General features: G+C 30.7%; 1 protein-coding gene across 1 annotated transcript; it reads left to right on the top strand.

The window, feature by feature from the left end:
- Positions 1 to 235: 235 nt before the first annotated feature.
- Positions 236 to 20,206, top strand: LOC107362271 (uncharacterized). The gene is made up of 8 exons (XM_015929296.3): positions 236 to 419; positions 634 to 833; positions 6,782 to 6,917; positions 9,330 to 9,463; positions 10,121 to 10,352; positions 10,429 to 10,565; positions 19,429 to 19,678; positions 19,820 to 20,206. Exons 1-8 carry the CDS (start codon positions 335 to 337, stop codon positions 19,900 to 19,902), a joined length of 1,257 nt encoding a protein of 418 aa, XP_015784782.1. The 5' UTR covers positions 236 to 334; the 3' UTR covers positions 19,903 to 20,206.
- The last annotated feature ends 1,933 nt before the right edge of the window (positions 20,207 to 22,139 follow it).

Here is a 22,139-nt window from a genome sequence, read left to right as displayed (position 1 = left end):
AATATATTCATATGTCAAATAAATAAAAAATTATTGATATTTAGATATCCAATATATAACAAGCGTATAATGTACCCTCAAAAAAGTACATGCAATAAAAAACGAAATAACCTTTTGCAAATCGTAAAGATTTTTTATCTCGAATAAAATATTTTAATACAGTTCTAAACCATTAGATGGCATTGGGAGTGAACAGAATGCCCAGAATAATTCCAGGTTAAAGTCGAGAGACTCAACAGGAGTCTCCAGAGTTTGCTCAAGTCTCAGGTATTCACTGTTAATAACCGCACAATCTAAATTCAGTTTCATCTTAAAATGTGATGTGAAATTCACCATGGAAAGTGAAACTTTTTTTAAAATGAATTCAAACTTGTTCTTATATTGGACTCTACTATTAACCTGTATAATTTACTCACATGGTAAGTTGTATTTGAAATCAACTTATTAAATCCAACATTTATCCTTATTTGCAACTTTATCAGTTGATCATGCAAACACATGCAAACATTTTTGCCTTAACTTGTGAACTTGAACTAAACAAGTGATGCTCTCGAATCTCTGAAACTGTGCTTTATTGATGATGATTCAACTTGAAAAATGTTTACTAATCTTGTTTCATCAAATCTCAAACAGGTTTACGGATAACCAAATTAGAGGTTCCCCAATCTGTGCCTCTAGGAAAATCAGTTACACTTCGGTGTCATTATGATTTGGAAGGAGATGAACTTTACTCTGTAAAATGGTACAAAGATTATGTTGAATTTTATCGTTATTTACCGTCCAACGGACCCAAATCAGGGCAAAAGTTTGTCCTCAAAGGAGTTCATGTAGATGTAAGTATAAAACGAAAGTCGAGTTTCGTTGAAGAAACATTTTCCTTGCTCACCAATCCCATTCCATTAACATTTTCAATTCAATTTCCATTGGAATCAACCGTAAACTCGAGTCTATTTGCAATCTCAACTAAACCTTTCCATTGACATTTATTGTCTAATCAAAGTTATTCAATTGAAGGAAAGCGATTGATGAAACTTTTCAACTCAATTTCAATCAACTTTTTCTTTCAACTTCAAGATTGATAATATATTGAATGGATTGAAATGGAAAGTTGCTTTTTCCCTGTTTTTCCAAGAACAGAAAATGAAACGCCAAATTGTCGATAAATCATGACATTCCATGACTGATTAACTATTTTCATTCCAACCTATTTCAAGCTGTAATACCGACCATTGACTAACCAATGACCAGCTTTTGTCTCATTTCATTTACAAGCATTCATGACAAGCATTTTGCTCAACTTCTGGCCTGATATTTTTGAACTGGTAAATAAGATGAATTTCAAGTTCAAATATGAACAGGTGAAAGATGTAAAAGGAGATAAAGTCTCATGATTAAAAAAGGTTTATATGAAGGCTATTTACTGATTCATATAAGTGAAATCATTTTGTTTCTTCTCATTCGTCTTGGAAGTTTGTCTTATTAGAACTTTTTTCTTCTTTTTTCTTTCCTTCTTTCAGAAATGGAAAGAAGAAAATTGCTCGAAAATTGAACTGATAACAGGAAAAATGTTGTTGTTTTCATTTCTTGCCTCTCACTGGTGAAACAACCTTTTGTTTGTTGGTCAAAAAAAGAAAAACTTGGACCAAAAAAATTGAATTATTTGACCAAGAATTGAATTGATACAAAAAACAACAACAAATACATTGGATTATTCACATTGATATTGATAAGGGAAAGTTATTATCTTCAATGAATGCTGGTTTCATGATGAGACAGTATTGAAAGAAAGTTTATTTCCAGTTCATTTTTGCCTTTCAATTCAAATTGGTTCAAATAGGAAACACTTAGGCCAACTGTCAACCTCGAATTTTGAATTTTATTCTATCTGAAACATTCGATTTACAAAATATTTTAATTGCACAAATAGACTCTATTTTAATGTCCCTACAAGCCAGCAAGTCTCAATTTTTTTCTCAAAAGTCAAAGTCTTTGCATATTTTTCTTCAAATAAAACGAAACTTCGAAAAAGAGTGATTAAAAATATTGAAATATTCTTGCGATATATTAATAATAAATGATTGATTCGATTAATTTTTTTAGATTTTTATTTCTACAGTTCTTAGCAAGTAAAAGATATTCTAAAAGTTTCTTCAGCCATTCTGTAGAGAAAATGTTTAAGTTTTGGATAAAGTTGAAGTTAAAGTTTTCGATTTGCCTACATATCTCAACAATTTCACGATAGCCACTCAAAGTAAAAAAAGAGGAGATATTAAATAGGTTTACGAACGAAAATTTAAGAATCAAAATTTTGAGTCAATATCCAGTAGTCACTTTTCCAATATTAAAATTCAACAACATTGAACGCAGATTGCAAATGAACGAAAACTTTTGCAATCTTTTGTGATACATCATTAGATAGAACATTATTTTGACTTTAAGATTAATGGAAATGGTTGAGAAAAAATTTCATGCATTGGAGTGCGACATTTTTTGACTTGGAGCGGCTATCCTTAAATTGCCTTGATATTCAGGTGAATCGAAGTAACGCCAGACAAAACTTAAACATTTCTCTATAAAGTGTCCAAAGAGACTTTGCGAATATCTTTCCCATCGAGGAGTAATAAACCTCCCGATAGTTTCACTATTGACTTTGACACTTTGTATTTGTATGTTACAATGTTCAAGAGAGTAAGACAATTGCAATATAATTGGACGACATTAAAATGAATCTTGAAATTTGAAACATTACACATGATTATTACCAATTAGAAGAAAAATTGTATAAAAGTTTTACTTTCTTATTCCTTTCTATTTCAAAAGCAAATCAATTCCCTGAACTGATAAATTGATCAATGATTAAAAAGGTACAAAAGGTGTTTACCATCATCAATTTAACTTTGGTCCAAAGCAAAGTAAGAAAAATAAACCAAAGAGAAGCAGAAAAAAAGCTAAAACAAAAACTCGAAAAGAGTATAGATAAAGTATTGCAAGTATTCAAGAAAATGTTGGAAATTCAACTGATCATTGATAACTGTCACAAGGAAAGAAACAAGAAGAAGAAGATATTAATGGCTAGACCGTGAAAATTTATCATAGAGTAACATGGAATGATAAAACTCGATATTCCCTGATTGAGCTAATTTAAACAATATTGAAGAATCGCCAAAGAAAAGAAAAGTCAATCAATATCATGAATTACTCTATCTGTTCAGCATTCTCTGATTATCTCTTAATGAGTCAAGAAGCTAAAAATGAAGTTTCCGTCTTTTCCCATTCTGTCCTGACTTTATTAAAGTCCCGGGCGTTGCCTTAATTTAACCCACCAAATCTCTATTAAAATGGTAAACTCACAATCACATATTGATCTTGCTTTCAAGTTGATCAACATTTGGTTAATAATAACAATAATGATAATGATAATAACTTGAGAAGTTAATAGTGTCTCCTTGTGATAGGATTTGGACATTAGATTGACTCGAACATCTTTACAAGTTATAAATGTATTCTGATTTCACCTTTAAACCAAATGATAAATGTTATCCTTCAATGAATAATGTTGAAGGGATTTATCTTTTTTTCCGTATTTCCCTTATCATTATAACAACATCAATTGCCTTAGTAAACCTTGAGCAGATTACAAGAGCAAGAGGGAAGATGAGCAAGAAGATGATGAAGAAGAAGATGAGAAACACTCACAGAAACCTTCAACTAACCACTAAGACTTTTCATTTAATAACAAAGACTCCAATTATCATTAATATTATCGGCTATCATTAATAGCTTCAAGTGAATCCTTTTTTTCAGGTAAAACAGTACAACATTGTTTCCCTGTTAACCATGATTGGTATTAAGCTAATGTAAGGAAATTCACTCCCAGTAAAGGAGAACAGGGTAAACATTTGTTCCATTGAACCCTTTTCTCGGCCACTCAAGATTAATTAACAGACAAATTACAATTGAGATTAAATTGAAGATGCAACTTGTAGAGAGGAAAAAATGTGAAGAGTAAAAATGAAGAACCTGGAATTCATTCCTTAATTGATAGAATCGTGAAAATTATCAACGAAATTATTATTCATTGGTTAATCAACCATTTCGAATAAAAAGTTTTTTTCCATTTTTTCTTCAATTCTTTACATGGGAAAATATGTTTTTCTTGTCGATCCATTTTCTGGTTTCTTAAGTGAATTCAAATTGCAATGAAAGCGTTTAAATATTGACGTGATTTGGATTTAAAGTTGCATCAAATGATAAAGTCAATGAGATTGAGTTTCAAATCTGAAAACTTGAAAATGAAACTTGAAACCAACTCAATCTCAGTTGTTGAGTTTTTTCCCTGTTTCGCCAACTTTTTCATTCCTTTCACTTTCATTTATAGATCTTAATCATCATCTTTCGATAAATATTATAATCTTCATTTCTTGTTCAATTCATTTGTTATTCCAAAATCGGCATTTTTAATCTCAAGAGATTCCAGTAATGCTATCATTTAACCCTTTCCATCTGATTATCTTTTGTTTTTTATTCAGCATTACTCAGCACCTAGTAATGATTAACTGATGAAAGACTTCAATCTAGATTCAAACGAATTTCGCAAAAAGAGAAAAAAAATTCTGCCTTTTCTTTCACAAAAAAAATCTATTTGTTGTACTGCCTGAAGCATTCATAGTTGACAATTCACTTGTTACATGAAAATTGTGTGCAAGATGAAGCAACAAAATGAGAAGTAAACATGTTATTAGGAAAAGAAAACAATTTAGCTCAGAATGAACTTAATAGTTGAACAGAACAGACAAGATCAAGATAACAATCTTTATCATGTTCACCTAAACTAGGAACTTGTCGAGTTCATTAGAGAAAATGATATTCAATTAAAACAGAAACAATGATTCGAAGCAATTGAACAAAACTTTTTCTCCTTGAATAAAGTTCCGATTTTGATTTACTATGAATAATGATGGAAGGTTAAATGTAAGGGACTCGTTCAAAGGTTGCATGGATAAGAGTGGAAAAGCAATGAACTGTCAGAAAAAAATGTTCATGTTGGGAATGATCAAGTTAATGATGGTTTTCATGTTGAACAAATATGTTGGTAAAATCGAAGAGTTGAAAACAATAAAATACAAAACTCTGAAAAAAGGAAAACATTTTGAATTGAAAATTCCAAGTTACCAGCAGTAAATAGTGGCTGAACCTGAAATTGAATAGTGTGAAATTGTGATAAAAATATGTTCGATAATGAGTTGGAGTGAGGATAACAGGGAATGATAACTGGGAGGTTATCATGGTTGCATTTGATTGAATTACCAATCTTAATTTGGCTCTTTACTTCAATAAAAAATGACTGATATGAATTTTAATGAGCAAATAAATTTTTCTCTTTTGACCTGAGAAATGCGATTCTTTTTCCTCGGGAATCATTCCTGAGTTTTCAAGTTTATTTTGGGGTTTAGCTTTTTCTCAGTGTTGAAAGTTAAATGAACCTGCAATGAGTTTTGTATTGAATCATGTAATTATGATTTCAAGAATTCATTTATTTGTTCAGTAAAATTTCATGTTTTCCTTCATTTCCATGAAAACCTTTTTTTCACTCATTCTTATTATAATGTGTTGTATTATTTAATAAGCTGTTTCAACAAAAGTAAAAAAAAATATCATTTTGCGATTCAAATTTAACTCGATAATAGCAATTTCATGTTCCAACTAATAATGAAAGTTTTTGTTTTGTTTTTGGCTTCTCTTAATTACGCATTTGAAAGTGAGAGAAAAAGAAAGAGTAAAAAGAGCAAAGATCGATTGACCATTTGGTCAATTTAATTGGCCATTTAATTTAAATAATATTGTTATTTAATCAAAAGAAAATAGATTTATCTATTCCGTGAGGGTTTAAATCGTCTTGTTGACTTACATGGAATAGTAAATGAAATGAGATCAGAAAAGTTTTTAATGGTCCAAATTAAAACTGAGCAAAACTTATTTTCCAACTCATGGAATGCCAAGCTCCAACGTTCAAACTCTGCTCATGTCGACAAAAATTGTTTTACTTTTGCTTTCATATGTTCTAGCATTTGCTAAGGTTTTAACGTCACAAATCTTTCGACTCCTTGACACCTCATGAATCAAAGTCAAACTGATTCAACTTTCAGATTTTCATTCTCTTTCAAATCCAAGTTCTCAAAACTCCGAAACTCCAAGAACTAAAACTATAAGACTAAACTCCATTACATTAGAAATGTTGTTAAAACTTGAAGTTACCTCAGGTTGTTAGTCTGGTTTGGTGCATAGACAGTAGCATTCATGGCTTCGGCTCACAGTTACTTAGAGGGTCTACTTCAGAACTACATTGATCTTGCTAACTCAGTGAATGATCGATTTTCTCATTCAATCAAATCTGTGAGCCAATGAGCTGAGGTGTGTGTAGTTACAAATCAACTCATGAGTAATTAAGTTCAGAATTGTTTTGACTTTACTACTGATAAACTCTAGTCCATTGTTGCGCCTCATATTTTTTCCTTTCGAATCAGTAACTTCTTCATTTTCTTTATTATTTAGATCTAAAATAGCATAAGTATCTGATAATTCAGAATTTACAAAATTTATTCCTACTTTGAAAATCCTGATGATGAAACCTTCTCAACCTTCGTACCTTCTCCAAACTTGAAAAGAACAGTTCTACGGAAAAATCTAATTAGCACTCCTTAATTATTCCCTTTGTCGAATCGATTTTCGCATCTTTTCTTTGAAATATTAATCTGTTCTTGTTATCTGTTTCTTTCGATAGTTATCCCGATCTTCAGCTAAACATGCATTTTTAGTGAAAACTGAATTGACTTCAGAGGGTCACTATGCATGTGAAGTATCAACAGAGGGTCCATCATTCAGCACTGTCAGAGCTGAAAGACAGATGAAAGTTTACGGTAAGTTAAATTGAATGTTTCATTTTGTACTCTCTTCCAGCTAAGCTGGTTCTGCAATGAAACCAATTGTTATTAGATGATGCTTTTTTACAACTCAAGCTAAACATTTTGCTAGGAGAAAGCATTGAAAGTCAAGTTAACAGGTAATCTAACTAGTAAAGATGAAAGAAAAGGGAAAAATAATGATAATTTATTTTTGTTTGAAATGTATCGAGTATTTGAAATAAAATTGAATCAATTGTCAAGTAAAATGCTGAACTTTTAAGTTTATCTATATCAGAGTAATGGGAATGGAAGAAAGAGAAAGGGAGAAGAAAATAATAGATAAAAAGTAAAAGATTTTATCAGCAAAATGGAATGAGAAAAGTAAAATGAATGGACTTCGAGATCAATTTTAATAGAGCAAGTACATGTAAGATGGTCAAGGAGTGAGTGAACAAGAAGAAAAGATAAAAACTTGTATTGATTTACTCTTCATTTGAAGCAATATTTCAAGTTTATATTGATAGTATTAGATGGAGTTTTGAGAAGGGCAATACGAATCAGATAATGTTGCAAAAGAGAAATAATAAGAGTTATTGAAAAGATGTTGGATAGTTTTGGTTTCTTTTTTGGTCTACGATTAATTATGTTCAAATGTCCAGCCCAATTCAAGTCTATTCAATCTGTGCAATTGCATTGAGAGAGAGAGAGAGAGACTCGAAAAAAAGTCGAAAGTTTCAGTCAAAATGCATTCTTGGAAATTGATGAAATTTCAATGCAAACATTTCATTCATAGAGTTAATTAGTTACCCATGAGCCATGATATTGATACTTTTCATTTATCATGTTCATAATAGAATCCTTCAAGTTTTCAGTCTTCCAATTTCAAACCAATAACCGCATTCCCAGTGCCTAAAGTCGGTATAATTGCATTGCCATAATAGATTTGAGTATCAGAGATCTAACAAATCAAATAGTCAAAGCATTACTATCAACTCGAGCGGTTCACACAGCTATCAAAAATCCAATGCAATATCAAAACTCAGTTCACATCGGTAGTAATTCAAGTGAAAGCTCTAGCTAAATAAAACATTAATTATTACGGACGAAGTTGTCATGAAGCTGGTAGCAATAAGAATATCAAGATTAGAAAGTTTTCCGTGTCTTTAACAATTGCAACAGCATTATTCCACAGAAAAGTTCGAGTAGAAAGTTTTATAATATTACACCTTTTAACAATAAAACCTTGCACCGAGTAGGGAATTTTACACTCGTCCTTTGAGCCATCAATAGTCACAACATCAACCTGTCACAACGAGCCTTTAGCACAAAATATCAGTCGTCCTTCAGCCTATTTTCAACATAACCACATCGAGTCAACTTGTTGGTTATTGAATGTTAAATGGTTACACTTGAAGTCTCTTAGTCTATCCAACTTCAACCTAAAACTTCACCCTTCCAAGTCAAAATTGACAGGCTTGGGACCCAGAGAGATATTATTGAACTAAACGATTCTCGGCAAAGTTAAATTAGCTTGCATTTGCTAGTCACAACTAATGAATATTTGTTTGAAACTTGATATCAATGTTAACTAGTGATGTATTAAATTGCTCGTGAATATAATTGCATCATTCAATTGCTCGTTAATAGACTTTTCATAATTTCGTAAATGATCATTGTGTAATGTGTATCCTTGCAGTCAATGTAGCTATTAAAATGAGTTACTAACCTTCACGTTTCTTGTTACTTCTTGATTAAAATGTATTCATTTGTATGTTACATATGAACAATAATGTTGGTGATGAAAAATCAAGTGTCAACATTTGTGAATGAATGAAAAAGAAACAAGAAAATATAAATATCTTTTCCATTTGTACATCTAAAAATAATAACACGCCATTATCATATTGGTTTTGTACTTTTTTTCACTCGACATTTACAAAACAACTTTAATCGTTTATTGATTATTTTCATCATTTGTTGTTCTGAACTCTTTATCGTTTCATTTCATACAAAAACTTACAATGAACACACACCAAATATAATAATAACAATTCAATAACTGACAAAAAGTGTATTTGAAAACAAGAATAAAAATGACGTTTGATGATACAGAAAAAATAAGTGCATAACTTTTACTCCAACCATTTTATACTTGCATACTTACAAGAGCGAGATTATTTGTTTCACCAATCGATTGTTAAGTTGATTCATGCAATGAAAAATATACTGAAACAAGAAACACGAGAAAAGAAAAAGTTATTTTTGAATAAAGACAAATGTTATAATTAGCATACAATTCTCATTGTCATACAATGCCATTTAGTAATGGTAGGTGTTGAAAGGTTTATGCAAAAAACAATCGTAACTTGAGCAGCTAATTATGATTTGTTTCTTTATTTTCATCATTAAAATGCTTCCAATTTAAAGTATTACCGAAAGAAGGATTATCCATTGAAGGAAGCGAACCTGTTTATGGAATGGAGAATCACATTAATCTAACTTGTATTGCTAACCCTTCCTATCCGCCCCAGAGCTTAACTTGGCACATCAATGAACAAAAGGTTTGTTGCAAGTTGCGTTCCCAAACAAACAAATCAAAGTTGGAAAAGATTTAGTTTGAAATATCGAGCAATTTTATGTTTAATGATCAAATTGTCATACATTCATACATTAGAAATTCAAGACATTACGATCATGAACCTGGATTAGAATCATGAATAGACTTTGAATAAGGTGCTTTTGTAAGAAATGTAATAATGAATTATGCCGTCTGTGATTATTAACTAATACTGAAGACTTGTAAGTTAATAAAAAGCGCGATGTTGCTAGAGATTTGCAGGACTTTGCAGGGCAATTTCAAGCAAACTTGTTGTGCTTGCTTAACGTGAAAACTCATCAATACTTAGCAAAACACATTCGTAGCATTGAACTGAAGAAAGTCTTTTTCATTGACTAGTCAATGTTTGTACCTCAAATCTCGATGGGATAATTTTGTACTTTGATTTTGTGTTGAGTTTTACAACAAACGGTTTGCTACAATTGATAGTTTTGCGAAGATTGGATATAACTTTGCACAACAAAATAGCTTCTAATCCTCTTTCTGATAGAAATGTCTGAATTTCATTTAAAAGCTTTAGAGATTAATCATTTTACGACTTGAAATATTGTTAAGTGCTCTATTTTTGGCATTAATCTCGCTTTCTTTATTCTATGTTCAGGCCTTACCACACCAATTGATACAATATGAACCTGAAACTGATTCACAAGAATTAAATGCAACTCGACTTGGCCTTTTTTTCAAAGCAACGGGCAACTATTTTCTTCGTGGTGCACTCAAGTTGCGCTGCACATCAACGATAACTCTAGTCTATCGATATGAATCTTCGATAACATTAAGCGGAGGAACTCCTAAGAATCGAACATTCAATGGACATTACACTTGGAATGAAGGTAAAACCGAAAGAAACAAACATCTGCAAAGAGCATCAAATAATGATTTCAACCAACTTTTTCCTTCTTCTCACAGACCGTTTATATCAACGTGAACCTGAAAGTCCAATCATTGAAGGTGGCAAAACAAAGTACAAAGTAGGTTCAATCATGGATCTTAACTGCACAACTACATCAGAATCGCATCTTAAATGGTTCATTAAAAATAAATCGGTAAGTAAATACAGACTAAATCGAAAATTTGTTGCAGAAGAAATTTAAACGATAAAAAATGCAAATAGTCTTCGACTTTGTTGTTCAAAAATTAACATTAGTTTATTGATTCATCATTGAATTTATCATTATCATTTGAAGCAACATCGTCAACATGATCGTCTTGAAGAACCAAGAAAATTGTTTAAAAGAATCAATATTGAAATATTGAAACAGAATTTTGTGAAAGGACAAAAAGTCAAGCAAAATTTTCCATTCAACTAACAAGTAAATTGGTGTTTGAATCAATTAATTAGTCAATTGTTTGCTTCAAGTGCAAAGTGTTTTAACGGTTCAACATTCTTGAAATGATTAATATCACACTTGAGAAGAAGTTGTTTCATGGTGAAGATAATTTAAAGAATTGCAAAATTCCATGCTCATTCACAATTTACTTGCTATTCTCATCTTAATTAATCTTAACGTGAAGGGAAGTGCACTTGAATAATGGACATTATATCAATAAATGTGTAAATGAAGCACAAAAAACGAGTCAAAAGTTGACAAAAGAATGATCAAGTTGAGGAAAAAAGAGTTGAAAAGAGACGCAAAAAAGGCATTTGAATAGCAAGTGTAAATATAATTAATCATTAAATGCTAATGACGAGTGGTAAATCAAATTATTCATTAACTTGTCTCTTTTAATCTTTATCAATTAAACTCGACTGAGCAAACAAATTATCCTTCATTTTTCAGACACAACAGTTAACATCAAGCATAACCATTAATGTAATATTTCATTTCATCAGCAATTGAATTTTTCAATTGCAACCTTTACCTTGCCATTATCATGTAATCAATTTTCAACATTCAAAATGGAAATAAGGAAAGGAACAAGAAAACGATTCTGTTGAAGATGAAAGAGGGACCAAAATAACATGATAAGAATTATGTTCGTGTCTGTGGAAGGAGAAATCCTTCGAGATTTGAAGATGAAGGGAAATCAATGTTTGCTTTTTTCGCTCTTTTTGCATGGGCCGAGTTTCGTTTACTTTTTTTGCTCTCCTTTTCTCAATTTCTTTCAAATTTCCGAAACTTTTTGCGTTAAAAGCACAGTTGAAGTTGTTTATTACAAAGCATTTCAGTTAAAATGCTTCAACTTGCTATTTTCATTCATTTACAATAAGGATCGATCTCTTCTTTGCATGAATTGCAAATGTATTGATTTGTTGCTTTGACATCTTCTGGTTACAGGATATTGAGATTTCAATTTTACTCTTGATTTTACATACGAAACGCTTTCATTCTCGTTTAGATCAAAAGGATTGTAGCAACGATACAGCACACAAAGCCTAATGTGAATGCTGTGAATCCAACTTCGATGTGTCGAATGCGTAATCTGTAAATTATATGATCTAGGAAAGATAGCTCTTATTAATTGAATGTCCCTAGCTGAAGCTTTACTTCGTTTTAAATGCTACCTTCGATTTTTTTGCGAAAGCAAATAGAAATGTGCTGCAAGATGCAAACAAAAAGCATTCGGATTTCCTAAAAAATAACGCATCGCATGTTTGGATCGCATTTGAAACCCTTTTTCTATTTCCACAATGATAATGTGAGAATTGAGATCATAAGCAAAGCGATATTGAGTTGCAAACTACGTTATGTGCATAAGTTGTAACGAAAACAATGGTTTTATTAGCATCAGAAATGCTCTCACGCAACATCAACCGAAGGAACAGTTTTCGCTGGTAATTATTGATTCACACCGATTGATCTAAGCTAATTGAAAGTTTCTAATATACATGTATCTGGACATCATCTCATTAACTCTTGTCTGTGATATTCAGCAACATAATTTTATTGAAGAAAGTTTGAGTTTGATTAACAGAATCAATTGTAAAGATTTATTGTCCAAAATCATTTTCATGTATTAATAAGACACTAAACAGTTGAACTAAGGATATTGAAAGTTAACTTAAAATGAAAACCACGAATAAAATGTTCTAAACATAACTTTACAAGTCAAAGTAAAGGGTGTTGCAAGTTTAATGTCACAAATGGAGAGGCAATCATTTGCGATTTCAATGCATTAAAATAGACAAACCGATTCCAATCAAAACAATCATACAACTTGTCATTTCGATAACTTTTCGTGCTTCAATCATAAGTATCAATCAAAGTTTAGCTATTCCAGGATCAAGTGAAAGAAAGATGTTCTTTTCATGCATTTTATATTCCATCAAAACATTGTTTTAAAGAATTAACTTTTAATTGCAAAAACTCTTCAGACAAAAATTGTTATTCAAATACAATGTAATTGTAATACAATACAAATGTATTATAATTAAAGTTTATTTGCAATTTTGGGTTAGCCTAAGCTTAATCATAAACAACCAGTCAACTTATGAACTTAGAAATGGCAAACAGCAAAATTGAAATAAACTGATGTCGCTGCAAAAACTCCAACAGAAGTACTCGTTGCAAGAAATAAATTGAATAAACTTTGGATTCTTTGCAAGTGCGTCCATTTGTAGCATTGAATTTCGTCAATAGTCGTTTAAAATTGTTGGAACATGAAAGTAATGAAAACGGTTACCATTATTTACTTGTAACTGGTTCATTGAAACTCAATCCTGTACTTTTGCACAACTTTTTTACTCTCTTCTCGTTAAACTTTTTCATTCCCAGCAAAAGTTCAACCCTTTTTTCACTCCCTTTCAACTCAATATTTCATGGCAACAAGATACACCAACAATCCCGCATCATTTTATCCCTCATGAGATTTGTTAGTCTACTTTAACAATTCCCTTTGCTTTTCCTTTTCCATTTCATTTTTGATAATTATTACCTTCTACTCTTCAATCGAGTATCACTTTTAAGACTCGACTAAGCCCCTTTCAACAGTCCATCAGAACAACATTTCAAATTATCAATTATTCATCATTAAATAATACATTCAACAGAATATCATTAGCATACCAGAATAACAATAATACCAGACTAATGATTAAACCTTTTTACTCTATTTTCGAGTTCATTTTTCTTCAATTTATTTCATTTCAAAAGCTTATCAACATATAATCACTTGTAATCATCATCAAGTTTCCAGTAAATATGAAAACACAAAACTGAAAAGTCGAAAAAATGAATTTCTATTCATTACACTTTTCATGAGTCAACAATTGGTCAGTTTCGGCAGAAAAAGAAAATTCTGATAAAAATGGAAAATCTTTTCAAATGAACATTGACTTAACATTTACCTCTAAACTCATCAAGTAAATCACCTTTTCCATCATTAATATTCAAACGATAATTTATAGAACTGTAAAAAGGTGAGAAAATGAGTTGAAAAGAAAAGGATTGGAATAATGAATGGAATGAAGAGAAAAGAAAAATTCTGTTCAAAAAAAGAGTTCAATTGTAAATGTTGAATAGACGATACAATATTATCAGAACTTATCATTTAAAGAACAAGACAAATCCCAATGGAACTGAGTAAAGGTAAATATTGATAAGATAATGAGTTAAACTTGATAATAGGAAAAAATGATAATATTGAGGCTGGGAGTGAATGGGAATTGCTGGGAATGAGGAATGAAAAATGTGTATTATATGATAATCAAACGGAAGCAATTTGAGTGCAAAACCAAATAATCGGTTGACAAAACCTTTAATAATCATTTCAACTGAATCCAAGTCTTCCATTATCTTCATCATCATCATTCTTCTTTTACGTTTTACTTTGCACCAAACCTGTAATTTAAAGGTTAAACAAGTGAAGGCTAAATAAGTAAAACGAAGTATGCAAAAAAAGGTCAACATTGATAATTGAGCTTCCATTTTCTGTTATTAATATATTATAATATGTAATTTTGCTTTTTTTATTGTTACTCAAAGGAGTTTGACTTTTCTGTTCGTCGACTTTATATCAATTTCATTTAGCTTGTTTGCTTTTTAATGATGGTAATGATGATTGTGATAATCAATTGAAATCGATAGCAACTGTTAACTTGTAGTTGCTGGTTAGTGTTTACTCAGCTCTTCAAACTATTCAATTGTTATCTTTTGCGACTGGAAACATAATTGATTTCAGATTAGGTTCGATTGATTGGACTAGTCAAATGCTGAGGAAAATAGATGAACGTCTCGATTAGTTGAGCCAATTTTAGATGACATTTTTCAAGTAATTGGACTCATTCATCAATTGCTGTTGAGTTTATACAAAAGTCGTTTGTAATGTAAATGTTGTGATGGATAAGATTGCGTATTGAGTGATAATAGTTTATTGGATTGAGTTGATCGAGTAAACGATTTTTATTAGAGAAACGCGATTGAAAGTGATTCAGTTTATAGTTTGCATTTAATTTTATTGAATATTTTCAAGAATTATGATTTCTTATTGACAAAATGCATTTCTACAAGTTCAATGAAAAATTCAATTTTATTTGGTAAATAGTTTTGAGGTAAACTTGACACTAGCCCGTGACTTGGTGCGATTCACTCTTGACAAGTTTGTATGGGATAATCTTTATCCATTTGTTTCGATAGATTTTAGTTTCAATTTCAATCTTTTTGTAGTCCATACTTTCCAAACTCCGACCCTGAGTAAATAATTTGTTCCGCTTACTGTAGATATCTTTGCTAATTTACAAGTTAAAATGCAATATTTTTCTTGTTCTCTTGTCATTTGGTTTATCATATTAGCTCGAAACGTGTTTTTCTTGGCTAATCGATCTACGAGCATGAAATTGAGGAGTTTCCAAGTGTTTGCGAGTACCAGGTTCATTCAATACCTTTTATCAATAAGATGAAAATGTTTTCAAGTTAAACGACCAATCACTGTGTCATCAACAATATTTTCATTTTGTGACGCAAAACTTACAACTAACTTGCAGTATCATTCACACTTCGAAATCTGTTTACATAAAATTTCAAGCAAAAATATGGTCTTTGCGTTTTCCTTTTTTTAGACCACTTATAAAAAATAATATCAACTTCTTTCTAGAGAAATGATATAAATTATATTCTTGATCTGATTTAGTATTACATCTATTTGTCTTGTTAGTCCGTTAGCATAAGAGCTCCCAAGTTTCACTAAGTAACCTCAATGCCAATACTCAATCCCAGTCAATAGCCTTCATTGTGCAACATTGAATTGGTAAATGAACGATAATTAAATTTTTCTTGATTATTAAAGACAAAAATCCAATTTTTATTGAACCTTTCAGAGTTATCTATCAATTCAATCTGAGGAAATGATAGTTGCTGCAAGTGAACAACTTAGAATAACTTGGAATTTTAAAGTTTATTTTTTCAACATTTTCAGCTTTGAATTGTAAAAAATCACTTTAACAAGCAAAGAAAAAAAAACATTTCCTCAAAAATAAACCCGTTACTTGTTATCTAGCATGATGAATGGAAAAGAAAAACAATTATTAATGAACAAAAGAAAGCATAATATCATTAATTTTTGCTAATATTAATAAAATCATTACAGATTCAAGGTAATCATAATTAGGTAAAGTTAATTAGCAGAATCACATTCAATTGGATCAAATAGATGAAAAGGTTGGAGTGAAATGGAAAGAGAAAAGCCTCTTTTTTTCGTGTTACCTTTTTTTCTTCTCCTCATCTTGATGAAATGTATAATTGACTGTGTATAATGATGATGCATGATGCATGGTTTCAGACAAACTGAAACTTTATGTTACTCTTCAGCAAACAGGGTGTGTGATGTACAGCAAGAAAAAATAGACTCCATCAATACAATGAATTTGATTGTTTCCAATTGAAAAAAATGAAACTTTCTTCTTCTACAGAAAGAAAAGTTTTATTGAAAAAATTGTTCAATATTGAAATTGAAAGAGTTATGAAAAGTTAATGTTAAACGATTCAAGCTGATTACATGGCAATGAAAGTAGTTCAAGTGTTCAATCGTTAAGTTAATCATTTTGAGTCACTTACATGTGTTGTTCATTTTCAATCAAATTATCATTATTAATATAATCATCATGTAATGGCTTTAAAAAGGAGAATCACAATAAGATAATGAGAAGTTAAACATTTCATGGAGAATTATTGAACTGATTAAATTGTAATCCAAATTGAATTAACTTGATTTCAGTCATTTCTTCTTCCTTTTCCAGTTTTAATTCATCTTTTGGTGATGAAAATGGAAAATGTTGAACCACAAAAAAGTAAAGTTCTGAAATGTTCTGAAATAAGATGAAAAAGAGAATCAAATTTGTCAACTTGATTAAGCATTAAATAGGATAAAGATCAGTGATGAGTTTCGTTGCCAGTCAAGTATTTAAAGTATCATTTTTGTTCTGTTTTTTGGTGTTGTCATGAAATTCAAATGAGATTCTGTGAGAGATTTCCAAGCATTTTTTGTGTTACTTTTCTCATTGTTCAACTTGTCATATTCAATGGCTGTTCAACTCTTGCCAGTCATCTTGTATATCTCATTTGCTCTTATTATCATCTTTTCAGATTCACATTATTTTTTCATTTTCATCTTTTCAATGTTATTACCTTTTCAACTCTTCAACTGTTTGGTGACAAAGCAAACATGTTGAAGTCATCAGTAAAAGAGGGCGAAAAAATGAGTTTCACTTGTATCCACAGAATAAGATTAATCATGAGGTGAGAAAAGAAACAAGATTGAATATATTTTGATATTGCATTTGCTGTTTGGTAAACATTCAATTGTATTCCAAGACTCAGATTATCATTAACATGACAAGAGTAATATTCAATGCCTATCGACTTACCTTATTTGTTTATCTGTTTGTGTGTGTGTTTCGCATTCCTTGTATTCTCGTCTAAAGGCTATTTCAATATTTCATGATAAACTTCAAAAGTATCATGAAATTTTTTCTCTCATCATCATCATGATAATGGTGATGAACAACGCCCAAACTTTTTCTTTCCCTGACTTTACTTTACACCAGGGAATGAAAGGTTAGGAGGAGGATAAGATGAAATATCAGTTGAGTTGAAAAATGGAAAAATTGTTGAAATTTCATTTCAATGAGAAAAAGTTGTTTTTGATATTTTTTGCACTTGACGCTATTGCTAATGATATTAATGTCAAGGCGATGAATTATCCAAGGAGGTTTTGGATGATGATCATCGTGAGGTGAGATGATGAGATTGAGTAGATTGGGATGATGAGCAAAAGGAAAAACAAAATCTGAGTAAAGTGGATGGTGACATGAATTACGGGTGTGGTGATCATGATTGAATTGTAAACATTATCATTGATTCTTATCTTGAAATTTATTTCATTTTTCGTCTTTTAATTTCATAAACATTTCCATTCTCAATGTATGACAATGCAAATTGCAAATCCCATAATAGATAGTGCATCAACTCAAAATCGACCTTTCTCGAATTCAAAATTAACTTAATTTTATGAATGAGTATGTTGCAAACTAAGTTAGGTCTTTCAAAACTCGAGTAGCAAGTCAGCAGTCAATCAACGGACTAATTGATCTCCGCCTGAGTAAGATTTTAACGACATACTCGTCATTTTTTCGATTCGATTCGATTTAAGGCCATTTCTTTATAATTTTCAAAAGTAAATAATTCATAAATACTGATACTAAATTTAGGACTACTTTATCGATGATAGTTTGGAAAAGAATTTGAAAAATGATAAAAATATGATTAAATAAAATTGGAACAAAAAGAGCATTTAAAAGGTTACCTGATATTTGCTTGCCTCATTTCTTACCTCCTGAATAATAGTGGATGTAACATGAAATATTGCGTTTCCTATTGTATCATATTTACAATTGTAAACAGCCAATAAATGTTGATCGCGATTATTCAATTTTACCTTTTTCTTTGCATTCTTCTATTGAATGCAAGGTGAACCAAAATGTTTGATGCGAAAAGGTTGAAAAATATTTGACCATTTAACAATTATTTAGTTTTCTTCTCTGAAACTCTATGCAAAACTGTAAATAATGATGGATCCGATGTTTGTATGCTGTCCTGTAAGCCTTATTTGTATATTAATTTATGAACTGTGATTCAACTTTATTGTTATTTTACGTTTCAAGTTTCATACAGATTAAACGAACAATGAATGCAAAAGAAGAAAACTTTTCCATCTTTGATCTTACATTGATACAAGACAACAGTGAGACTTACATGGAAATGATGTGAAAATGAAAAGACATGCAATGGGATAAATAAAGTTGATTGTTGGTTTGTATCTTACCTGATTCAAGGAACCACAAAAAGAGTTTTCGTTTTTGTTTTTCCTTCACTTTTGGTGAAAAGTTTCAAGATGATAAAGTAGATGAAAAAGGAGAAGAAGAAAACTTTCAATTTCATTTTTCTTTTCACTCAAAGGATAACATTTTATCTCATTCTGATGAGTTTTCAGCTGAAAAGGTTGCTAAAAGAGAATCCAAATGAAATTAAAATTGTTGATTGAAATGTTTATCATCCAATGTTTTTCATTACCTTTTATTGGATTTTGTTGTTTCTTAGATGCCATTGTTAACCAACAAAAATCTTCATTTCCGATTTTTAAATGTATACAAAAGCAAAGCCAAATTCCAGGTAAAAGCTAAAAAAAGTAAATTAAATTAATGGACCATTTGTGTTGGCCGTTGACAAGCTTTGAACATATTACTGCTAATGCATTACATTTAAAATGACATCAAAAAGTTGAACATTACAAGTTTCGAAATGTTATTGGTTGAAAAATTTCCGTTTCCTTTCGTTTCTCTTATTGGTGCATTACATTGATTCATTTTTGTATTCAGCTTTTTTATCGTTTCTTCATTTCTTCTGCTTTCGAGTTGAACATTGCAAATCAATTTAATGTTTGTTTTTGAACTCTTTTATCATTCAATTTTCACAGGCAAATGAGAGTCAACTCGTCCGTTATACTGATCGAAGTGGAAAATTGGTTAAACTTGGACTTCGATTTGAGATGGAAAAGCGTCATTTTCAAATGCAAGAATTGAGATTGAAATGCATTGCTCAGTACAACATTCCAATAGCCAACTTTTCGAAGTCACTAACCATTAGAACATATGAACGTGATGATGGACTTATAATACAACCAAGCATCGACATTATCAATCATTCAATATCAACATTTAGAAAAGGTTGGCTCACAATAAAAGTTATTGCAACTTTGATTCAATCTATTCAGTTATCGAGTTCATTTTTAGTTCAGCTTGTGCCATCTACTGAATGAAGAAGAAAGAAACTTGCAAAACTAACTTTTTTCTTTTACTCTTTTACAGATTCTAGCAGTTGGTTAACCATAATTGCGGTGCATTTGTTAATTTGGTTATCAAGCTTTGGGGAGATTCATTATAAATCGTGAACCAGTCAAGACTTACAAGCTACATTTGGCTTGGAATCATCACTGAAATTTCATTGGATTTTTTTGCTTTTGGCTTGTTTCAAAAGTAATTGTCAAATGTTGAGATATTTTTCAATCGACAGCGAAAGAATCCTAAAAATAACATTGTTCAGATTAGACTTGAAAAAGGGAAAAGTATGAAGAAAAAGCATTTTAAAGATATTTCCAATATTGAAACGAATTCCAAATATAATGCAAAAACAAATATTTTTGTAACAATCGACAACTTCTCTGGATTAATTAAACATCATGTACTCATTTAGAATTGAATTTGTCCAAATCATTAAATTTAATTTCATTTTCATCATACACAAATTCATTACAATTACTTCTCGACACTTTCTTTTTAAACTTAAATTCTGATTAAAGATTCAAAGTTATTAGAGCAATCATGGCAATTAGGGCAATTCAGTTCAATAGGTTGAAGATAAAGAAAAAAGAAAGTGCTCTTCGATCGCTTTATATTGGTTATTCTGTCATCCTCTCCAACCTGTTAGTTTTTATTGGCGTTTATACGCAGTTAATGTCGATGAAGGCTAATGTGAGCAGAATCAACTATAAGTACTAAAAAAGCAAAAAATCAAATCTTAAACGATAAACCCGCCTCACTTTTATTGTGTCTAGCCCTGTGATGAAGGCTATTCAACTCCAAGACGAGTGACTACAGTGCTGTAAGACTTGAAATTCCGACTATTTTTACCAATTTCACCATATTGCCATGAGCATTAACCAATGGCATCACGCAAAATTTACTTTTTGGTCCAACTGATTCATTTAATTAACCAAAATTTTTAGTATTTGCTTCACAGTCGATTACTATTCTAATCTTATCTCTCTACCTCGTCCTATTTCACCTAATGTTCCTCCTACAATGAGTATGCATCGAACACCGTTACTTAGGTTATCCTCGTATTCTTTATTTCCAGGACATCAAATTCTTACTAGTCAGTATTTACGACCTTGCCAATTTTATAAACTTAGAACGCGAAAAAGCTGCGAGATAAAATTAAATTATTAAATTTTTTGGATTGAAAAACCATGAGGTGGAACATTCAAGGTTATTCAAGGTCGATTCTTTAAGCACACGCTAATTGACATTGAAAGGTTAATTTCTGAAAATTAAATGAAATTCATTTATTCAAGCACTTTTACATGATAGTATTTGTAATTGTGATGTGATTGTAACATTCAAAAGGTATGGCAGTCAATTGGATCTTTTCTATGTTGAATTTTTTTAAATATTTCACGTTTTCGTGTATTTTTAATATTTGCTTATCGCCATCGATCTTACCTACGAATCAACGCATAGCATCTATTTAGACTATCAGTTTCTTGTCTTTTTTCTGGGAATATCATCAAATCGCATTGTGAATTATAATCAGTTTAATTCAATATTGGACTTTTCGGTTTCTTCCAACTTTACCATTTATATTTACAAATTAATATAGCTTCTGGCAAGCTTTATTTACTATCCTTCGATAGCTTCAAAAGTAGGATCTGGGTTACTTTCATAAAATGGCTTTTAAGCTTTTACACCTATTAGCAATCTAGAACTGATAAAAATACGTTGGTTCGACAACGAAGAGAAATATCCAAATGAACGAAATTAAGCGATGATGATTTATTAGATGATCTGAAAAGAGAAAAAAATTTCAATGATACATTGAAATTAAAAAACATGAAAATACAAAAAAAACTGAAAAATAGCTTGTGACTTACTTTCTCTAGCGGGTTCAATCAGTGAATACCAGAAACAAAAATGCAGCAATTTGAAGATAGGAAAAGGAAAAGATTACTTACCATTTTGATGTATAAATGATAATTGAAATGAGTTGATGCAATGAAAATGGCGTGGTATTTATTGCCTTTTATACAATTTTTTCTCTAATCAATCTATTCTCCATTATCACAATCGCAGCTAACTTAACTACTAACATCATCAAACATGCAGATTATGAATCGTGAGCATGTAAGAATCACATAATAAATGTCAATGTTATTTTTCCTCTTAAATGGTTAGCAACTGTTTGACCAACAAATTTGAATCATTGCAACTTGAAAGCTCTAATACAGGTACAGAACTATTCAGTCTAATTTACTTCACCTTTCATTTAATAGCTTATGAAACAAACATGTTGGGTTGAAGATCATTCAAGGTCATCCGTTTATTTGACCTCTAAATGGCTTCTAAAGGTCAT

The sequence above is a fragment of the Tetranychus urticae genome, chromosome 1, assembly GCF_039701765.1.
Source record: "Tetranychus urticae isolate SD_2017Ah chromosome 1, NJAU_TeUrti_SD_1.0, whole genome shotgun sequence".
NCBI lineage: Eukaryota > Metazoa > Arthropoda > Arachnida > Trombidiformes > Tetranychidae > Tetranychus > Tetranychus urticae.
Note: the sequence above shows the minus strand (reverse complement) of the source record. Positions and strands in the feature narration are given on the sequence as shown.